Genomic DNA, 9,087 nt, shown 5'->3' on the forward strand with positions numbered 1-9,087 from the left:
GAATAGGGAGGCAGGACCCTCCCAGCCCCTGAGGGGTAATGGAGAGGAAGCCAAACCTGTATCTGGGGAAGGGGTTGTGCTCCAATAGTCCAGGCAGAGCAAGCAGCTAGGAGAAGAGACCAGGTACCCTACCTTCCCAGGGCTATTGGAGGAAAAGCCAGGAGACCAAGTATGGTCAGGGTAGCCTGCTAAGAATGTGGTAGAAATGAAGTTGGAGAGGCTGGGCACAGTAGCTCACACCTGTAATCCTAGCACTCTGGGTGGCTGAGGCACATGGATTGACTAAGCTCTGGAGTTCAAGACCAGCCTGAGCAAGAGCAAGACCCCATCTCTAAAAAAAAAAAAGTAAGGGCATTATGGCGGCACCTATAGTCCCAGCTACTTGGGAGGCTAAGGCAAGAGTTTGAGGTTGTTGTGAGCTGTGACGACATGGCACTCTACCCAGGGCAACAAAGTGAGACTCTGTCTCAATTTTTAAAAAAAGAAAAAAAAGAAAAGTTTGAGAAACAGAATTTGTCTCTCATTTCCCAAGGGAGAAACAAAGACACAGGTGTTAATTTAGGTCAGACACAGGTGTTAATTTAGGTCAGTCATAGACTCAAACCCAGGTGTCCTGGCTCCTCATTCTGAACCTTGTTCCCTGCAGCACAGTCTCACTGCCTTGTGCTTCTCATAATGTTATTTGATCCACAAGTCAAAATCTTCACTAAAGCTGCTGCACCTATTTATTGAGAAATGTTGGAGTAATATTTTAATCTCTGTACAGGATGACCATAAAGTTCATGTGCAACTTAAAATTGCACACAGACTTTACGGTCATTCTGTATTAAACATGTGGGGCTAAAACTTATTGCAAATTTCTAACCCCAAAATATTGATGCATAGAATTATTTGTGGTTCTTTTCTTTTGCTCATTCACCATTCTGGTTGTTAATAACTGTTATATTCTTACTATCTGAGCCGCCCACCACCACCACCCCCAAGTCAGGGAAAGTTTGTCAGGAAGGCAAAAGGTATTGGAAGACATTTTGAAATTTCTAATTGGAACATAAAACCTTGACTTTGGAAATGAACAAAATACATGACCTGGGATATTTTCAAAATAAATCTTTGTTTTCCTGGACTTTTAATTTGCTTTTCAATTTGCTTTTCAATTGATCAGTTACAAGGAGGCTTAAGTAGACCTTTTTAAAATTGAATGTCTGACAAAGATTTAATCAAGTAAATGTAACCTTTTTATGATTTTCTTATTTAAGGTTATCTCATCAACAAGCAGCAAGTTGAAACGACCAACACCAACTTTTCATTCTAGTCGAACATCTCTTGCTGGTGATACCAGCAATAGTTCTTCCCCAGGTGCCAAAACTAATCGAACAGGTTGGTACGACCTATGTATTGGGCTGAGGAGTGAGAGGGTTTGACCAGGCCAAGTCTAAAAACAGTTGCCTATCAGCAATGCTTCACTGCTCCAAAGGATCCCATAGTGAGAGTAGCATTTAGCATGATGCCCAGAAAGAAAGACTGGTAGGGTTTCAGATGACCACCTGTTCTTGATCACAAATGGTCACAAGAAATGTAAAAGAAAGGGCCTCCTAGGGCAGCGCTGGTGGCTCAAAGGAATGTAAATGTAAAAGAAAGACCCTCCTAGGGCACCGGCCCCATATACCAGAGGTGGCTGGTTCAAACCTGACCTCGGGCAAAAACTGCAAAAAGAAAGGGCCTCCTAAAGTGGGCCTTCCTCAGAAGCCAGTGCAGTGTTGGACTGGCATTTGCTAATGACTTTTCCAACACCTCATATTTATTGTGGTTGCTGGTGAACTGGGAAAGGATTGGAGGAGGATCTCATCTGTTCCTCTGGGGGACCTAGGGATTCAGATTCACTTCCTGGCTCTCTGCTTCCCATCATCCCACCTCCATTCTCAGTCTGCCGGTGGATTAGCCCAGCTGGTAGGCTCACCACCTGTGCTAGAGTGATCAAGCAACTCTGTTGAGTCCACTTTGGGGTCATGGAAGGTAATGGTGCTGCTGATAGAAGCAGCTTTCTACCCCTCAGGAGGCAGGCAGCTTCTCATGTAGAATTACACAGCTAGAAAAGGATTTGGTGACTTCTGTGTAAGTGAGGACACTGGCGTATAGAAACTCCATGATCTTCCCAAGGTCACATAGCAAATCAATTGGCATTAGGATCAGAATCCTGGCATCTCGTCATTTGTTCTTCCACCTCATGCCATCTCTCTTAAGTCTACTCTTTATTTTTTAATTCCAGACCCTAAAAAGTCAGCCAGTCGCCCTGGAAGTCGGGCTGGGAGTCGAGCTGGGAGTCGAGCCAGTAGCCGGCGAGGAAGCGATGCCTCTGACTTTGACCTTTTAGAGACGCAGTCTGCTTGTTCAGACACTTCAGAAAGCAGTGCTGCTGGGGGCCAAGGCAGCTCCAGGAGAGGGTTAAACAAACCTTCCAAAATCCCCACCATGTCTAAGAAGACCACCACTGCCTCTCCCAGGACTCCAGGTCCCAAGCGATAACACTGTCCAAGCACCCCCAAGCCACTCTCCACTTTGAATCCTCCATACATTGGGTGTATATTTATTCTGAACAGGAGAAGTTATATTGTTAAAAGTGTAAAAGAATAATTGTGTTAAGAAGCTGCCTTATTTTTTTCCCTTTTTGTAAGTTACTATTTTCATGTGAATATTTATGTAGATAAAATTTGCCCCCTGGTAACCCTGTAATGGATGGGGTCCAGAAATGAAATATTTGAGAAAAACAAGTCAAAAGGTCAAGATGCAAATGTGTATTAGGAAAAAAAAAGAAAAGAAAAGCCTATAAATAGGGTTTCTGCGCCGTGCAGGGTTGTAAACCTGCTTTATCTTTTAGGATTATTCCTAAATGCATCTTCTTTATAAACTTTACTTGCTATCTCAGCAAGATAAATTATATTTAAAAAAAAAAAAAGAATCCTGCAGTGTTTAAGGAACTCTTTCTTTTTTGTAAATCACAAACACCTCAATTAGTAAGAACCGAGGCGAAGACACTTACAATTGCTTTTCTCATTGTTTTAATGTTGTGATTTTAGCTGAAGAGAGAGAACCTCATTAAGTATAAGTAACATTTGCACATGATAACAGCAAAAGGAGTTCATTGCAATACTGTCATTGGATCTTGTTTCAGTATGGGGTGTTTAAAAGACAAATAGCTGCTAGAATTCAGGGGTAAATGTCACTGTTCAGAAAATGTCAAAACAGAGGGTTTTGAACTGATTTGTAACTTCCTACCCAGCCTAGCTACCAGTAACTCGTGTTCACTGGGACCCAGACCCTTGGCAAGGGGGGGCTCCCGGGTGCCATTGTGAATTATGGATTTGTTTATCTACATTTTTGCTATCATTTAAATGGTCGATCAACTTCCCACAATGACTTTCACGAACCTCTTCTGGAAATGTGGACATAAGACAAAAGCACTTGCTCATCCTTTAATGGAGTTCACCAGCACACTTGTTAACCAGTCCCGTTTGCTTTCGTCTTTTTGTGTGTGTAATAAAGTCAACTGACCAAGTGACCATGAAGAGGGGCTGTCTGGGGCTCCTGTTTTTTAGCTGCTGTTCCTCTTCAGCTCCGACCATGTTGCTGTGTGATTATCTCAATTGGTTTTAATTGAGGCAGAAACCGAAGCTCTACCAATGAACTGTTTAAAAACAAGACACACTTTTGTATTAAAATTGCTTGCAGTAACAAATGTTCTGTATTTCCTGATTTTCTTTTCAGTCATTTGTTGTATATATCAATGTTACCCTGGGGCATGAAAGTGTCATAGGTACTTAAATGAATTATTCAAATCAAAATATCATGATGGATAAATTATAAAACTTAAGTAGGAAAATTTTTATTTTATCCTTATTAGTTTGCTGTAAAATAAAGCAGTAAAATAACCAGGATATTCACATAAATATGTAGGGTATCTGCCCCCCTTTCATGATTAGACAAATACCAGTGCATAGGAAGATACTAGAAATCACAATGCTGCTGGGTGTGGTGGCTCATGCCTGTAATCCTTGCACTCTGGGAGGCCGAGACCAGCAAATTGCTTGAGCTCAGGAGTTTGAGACCAGCCTGAGCAAGAAAGAGACCCTGTCTCTAAAAATAGCCGGGCGTTGTGGCAGGCCTGTAGTCCCAGCTAGTTGGAAGGCTGAGACAAGAGGACGACGACTGGGGCCTGTAGCACAGTGATTACAGCGACAGCCACATACACCGAGGCTGGCGGGTTCAAAAATGGCCCAGGCCAGTTAAACCAACAATGACAACCACAACAAAAAAATAGCTGGGTTTTGTGGCAGGCACCTGTAGTCCCAGCTACTTGGGAGGCTGAGGCAGGAGAATCACTTAAGCCCAAGAGTTTGAGGTTGCTGTGAGCTGTGTGCCATAGCACTCTACCAAGGGCAACAAAGTAAGACACTCAAAAAAAATTCCTAAGATTGAAAGAACAGGGCCACTTTCTCATAGTATACTGTAATTTCTGGTTAAATGATAGCGTTTCAGAGGTAGAAGCAAAATTGGTCATCAAATCTACCTCATTTGTTTTACAGATAGAGAAAAATGGGGTAGGAAAGATGAGAAGTGATTTTCCTGAGGTCACAAAATGAGTAAATGACAAACAGTGAGTCCAATCCTCCAAACTCCCTATTTGTCTTTTATTTCCATTTCTTCCATCTTCAAGTTGGCTTTATAGTGGTTGGAAAAGCCAAATATGAACTAATACAAGGGAGAGATGCTTGAGGACCTAAGAGATAAGAGGGGCTCAAACTCAGGCCACCAGTATTCATCCTTAGGCCATATCTTTATAGGATCCAGAAATTTGGTAAGATAGATGCATATTACCAAAGCTGTTTGAGGCCAAATATCCATATTAAAAGGAATTTACAGCCTAATGGATTCTGAACAAAGTACTTACTCTACTCTCCATGGAATTGGGGAACGTGGAGCTACCAGAAGTTTGTATAGGTCTGCCTCTAGGCCTGGCAGCCAAAGCATGCTGAGACCAGTTTGACCTCCATCTTTGTAGAGTTTGAGCTATGGCCATTTGCTTTTTTGTTTGTTTTGAGACAGAATCTCAGTCTGTCGCCCCAGGTAGAGTGCTGTAGCATCATGGCTCACAGCAACCTCAGACTCCTGGATTAGAGCAATCTTTTTGCCTCAGCCTCCTGAGTAGCTGGAACTACAGGCGTCCGCCACAACACCTGGCTTTGTGAGTGTGTGTGTGTATGTGTATAGACAGTCTCCACCTCATTCTAGTCTCAAACTGAGCTCAAGCAATCCACCTGCTTCAGTCTCCCACAGTGTTGGGATTACCGGCATGAGCTAGCAAGCCTAGCCAGTCATTTGCTTTGCTTTGATTTTGAGAGGGGTTTTGTTGTTGTTTTGGGAACAGAGTCTCACTTTGTCACCCTTGGTAGAGTGCTGTGGCATCACAGCTCATAGCAACCTCAAAGTCGAGCTCATGTGATTCTCTTGCCTCATCCTCTCTAGTAGCTGGGACTTCAGGCAGCCACCACAATGCCCGGATATTTTTAGAGATGAGGCCTCTCTCTGGCTCAGGCTGGTTGCAAACTCAGGCAATCCACCCACCTCCACCTCCCAATACTGAGTAATGAAGATTTCCCCCAAGTTTTTGCAGCAATGCTCAACTGGCCGTGACACCTACAAAAAGTATATTTCCTTTCAACAAACACCTGCATGTTAAGACTAAGAAATACAGAGATGCCAGGAAAAGGATTAAAATATAGTTCTGTAATAGAAATGCTAAACAAGGAATGTCTGCTGGGGCCTCAAATGTGTAATAACAATAAAAGGCAATGTTTATTGACTGCTTACTGTAAGCCCTTGAGTGAGCTAAGTGCTCCCGTTTAGTACCCATCACAATCCTACGGTCATGAGAAACGGAGCCTGAGAGAGGTTAAATAACTTGCCCAAGATTAGAGAGTTGCCAGGCAGCCGAGAAAGCCCTTATTTTGACACTGCTTTCTCCAAGAAACTGCCCCCACCTCAGTTCCCTTACAGGCACTTTGCCAGCTCCACAGCTTACATTCTGCCTCTGGAAATGACTGTGTTCACCAACTGTCACCCCATTAGAGTGGGGGCTACTCAGGGGGAGGGAGCTAGTCTACTTCACTGGCTGATGTCCCAGCACAGCAGCCCATAGTGGCTGCTGCTGAATTGAACTGTGCACTGAGACTCTGCAAAGGCTAAAACCTACTGTTTAGATATATGGGAATGTGAAGCCCATTGTTTAGAGAACATGGCTATTTCCACTCATCCTAAATTGAGAGAAAGGACCTCCGTTACAAGGATCAGCACAGGCATCTCTACCTGGGAGCCCAGCATCACACAAAACACACCCTGAGAATTACAGGCTAGATCTGAAGCCCCACATGATGTGGTGTGGACTCCCAGTGGAGTGCAGAGGGTGCAGAAAAGACTGTTGTGGACAGAGGATTCAGATGACTCCTTGACTCTGCCTTCTGCCTCAGTCAACAAGCCTTGAGGATTCAGCCTTCTGAAGAGCTTTCTCTTCCGCCCCTCCACCCTCCACCCCTCATCATTAGCGGTTCATTGTCGTTGTAAACTTCTCCCCCCATCGCTATACCTGCTTCCAATTGCAGGGCTCTAACTCCTGTGTCTGCCTCCTGTCCATATTCTCCTCTGTATCAGGGCTCTGCTCTTGCCTCGGACACTTTCTTTTTTCTTTTTTTTTTTTTTTAGAGACAGAGTCTCACTTTATCACCCTTGGTAGAGTGCTGTAGCATCACAGCTCACAGCAACCTCCAACTCCTGGGCTTAGATGATTCTCTTGCCTCAGCCTCCTGAGTAGCTGGGACTACAGGTGCCTGCCACAATGCCCGGCTATTTTTTTATTGTAGTTGTCATTGTTTGGTAGGCCTGGGCTGGATTCAAACACACCAGCTCTGGTGTATGTGGCTGGCACCCTAGCCAATGAGCCACAGGCGCCAAGCCAAAGTTCAGTGTCCTTATAAAGCTTACAAGTGGTGAGAAAATTTACCTGTTGGGTAAAAGAATAGGCATGTGTTTAAGGAACCAGCAAATGATTATTTGCGTTAAAAACTTAGTGATATTGAAAAACTTTTTTTAGGATATCATTTCAAAAAGTGATTTCTTTTTTTGGGGGGGGGAGTATCACTTTGTCACACTCAGTAGAGTGCTATGGCATCACAGCTCACAGCAACCTCCAGCTCTTTGGCTTAGGCAATTCTCTTGCCTCAGCCTCCCGAGTACCTGGGACTACAGGCGCCTGCCACAATGCCCAGCTATTTTTTATGTTGCAGTTTGTCCTTTTTTGTTGCAGTTTGACCACGGCTAGGTTTGAACCCAACACCCTCAGTATATGGAGCCAGTGCCCTCACTGAGCCACAGGCACCGCCCTCAAAAAGTGATTTTGTTGGGCATTACACACTTGTCTGGGGTTTAATCTCAAATCCACATGTAGATACTATAACCACTCAGTGTTCAGGACCCTGATGTAGTCCCCTTATAAGGCCCTTTGTGGTTAGCCCCTCCAGACTTTGTCATTTGTCCTCTGGGCTCTCCAGAGTCCATGGAACATCCAACCCGCAGGTGCCCTCCTGCCCCAGTTCCAGTTAGACTACCGTTGGACCTGGGTAAAGTCTTTTAATCTGTGTGCCTCCATCTCCTCACTGGTTAAAAAGAGAGAGTTCCAACAGTATGTATCCCTTAATGATGTGTGAATACTGGCCAGGCTCAATGGCTCATGCCTGTAATTCCAGCCCTCTGGAAGGCCCAGGCAGGTGGATTGCCTGAGCTCACAGGTTCAAGACCAGCCTGAGCAAGAGTGAGACTATGTCTCTAAAACAATAGCCAGGCATTGTGGCCAGCCCTTGTAGTCCCAGCTACTGGGGAGGCTGAGGCAAGAGAATGGCTTGAGCCCAGGAGTCTGAAGTTGCTGTGAACTATGATGCTAGAGCACTCTACTGAAGGTGACAAAGTGAGACTCTGTCTCAAAAAAAAAAAAAGTGTGAACATTGCAGAAATGATCCAGGACACACCACTCAGAACATGCCTGGCACCGGGTAAGTGCTAGTTGTTACCTGCCATTGTTAGACTCCCTAGAATCTCAGGGCCCTGGGAACACTTTCCTCCCACTGACCTTGCCTGTTGTTCCAGCAGTTCCTTCCAGCCTTCCAAGCTTGGTCTAGGTGCCCCTTCCTCCTATACCGTAAACGAATAAACGAGGGGTACAGCACCTGGGGAGCAGCGAGGTGTACAGACAGGGGCTGAGTCACTCGAGGTGTTTCCACCAGTGTGCTTCTCTTACTAGCCTTGCAGCGGCACAGCTACAATTGAGAAGAGGCGCAAAGGCGGCTGGTGAAGGGTTCCCCGTTACTCCTCATGGGTGGAGGCGGGAGGACGGTGTGGGTCTCCTCCGCGCCGCTCGATCAGCGCCGAGTTCCGTGGGGCGCGCAGCGAGGGCTGGCAGGGGCTGCCCGCTTGGGGTGCTGCCCAGGGCACGCAGGAGCCGGGGGGGTGGGGGGTGGGCGCGCGGGGAGGAGCCCTGGAGCGGGTGTCGGGAAGGAGGAGCCCGGGGCAGCGCGCGAAAAATGGAACACCGGGAAGGCGCTCGAAGGCGCAGGGTGCTGCGGCGGGCCGGGAACCCGGGCCCGGCTGCTGCTGGCAAAGGAATGTGCCCCACCCTCGGGGCTTGGCTGGCATCCGCCCTGCCCCTCCAGACGGGACTGAGGCCCGGTGTCTGGCCGGGTGGCAACACCCTGCGCACCAAGGCGGAGCTGCTGGACCCGGAGTCGCATCAAGGATACGCCCCGCAGGAACGCAGGTTCCTGCTGTCCCTGGACGCTGCCGCCACCCTGGCATTCCTGAGCCGTGGACTCTGAAGTTGCGGACTGAGGGGCTGGCCCACCGGACCCCGTGAGGTTGTTCGGGGAGGCGGCTCCGCACCCCCACCACGCCCCTTGACGCGTCCCATTGGTCGGTCTCGTGGAGGGGCGGGGTAAGGGCGGGGCGAAGGACGCAGGCCACCACCCCCGGCAGCACAGACCGCGGCGC

At 46.8% G+C, this 9,087-nt stretch overlaps 1 protein-coding gene across 11 annotated transcripts in view; it reads left to right on the forward strand.

The window, feature by feature from the left end:
• The window catches only part of MACF1 (microtubule actin crosslinking factor 1), a 401,452-nt gene extending 397,719 nt beyond the window's left edge, over window positions 1-3,733 (forward strand). For all 11 annotated transcript variants that reach the window (XM_053575600.1, XM_053575601.1, XM_053575606.1 and 8 more), the window contains 2 exons: window positions 1,257-1,377; window positions 2,267-3,733. In XM_053575600.1, the coding sequence (XP_053431575.1) occupies window positions 1,257-1,377; window positions 2,267-2,523 (378 nt within the window). In that variant the 3' untranslated portion in view covers window positions 2,524-3,733. The remainder of the gene's footprint in view (window positions 1-1,256; window positions 1,378-2,266) is intronic.
• The last annotated feature ends 5,354 nt before the right edge of the window (window positions 3,734-9,087 follow it).

This window comes from Nycticebus coucang, chromosome 22 (assembly GCF_027406575.1).
Source record: "Nycticebus coucang isolate mNycCou1 chromosome 22, mNycCou1.pri, whole genome shotgun sequence".
Classification (NCBI taxonomy): Eukaryota; Metazoa; Chordata; class Mammalia; order Primates; family Lorisidae; genus Nycticebus; species Nycticebus coucang.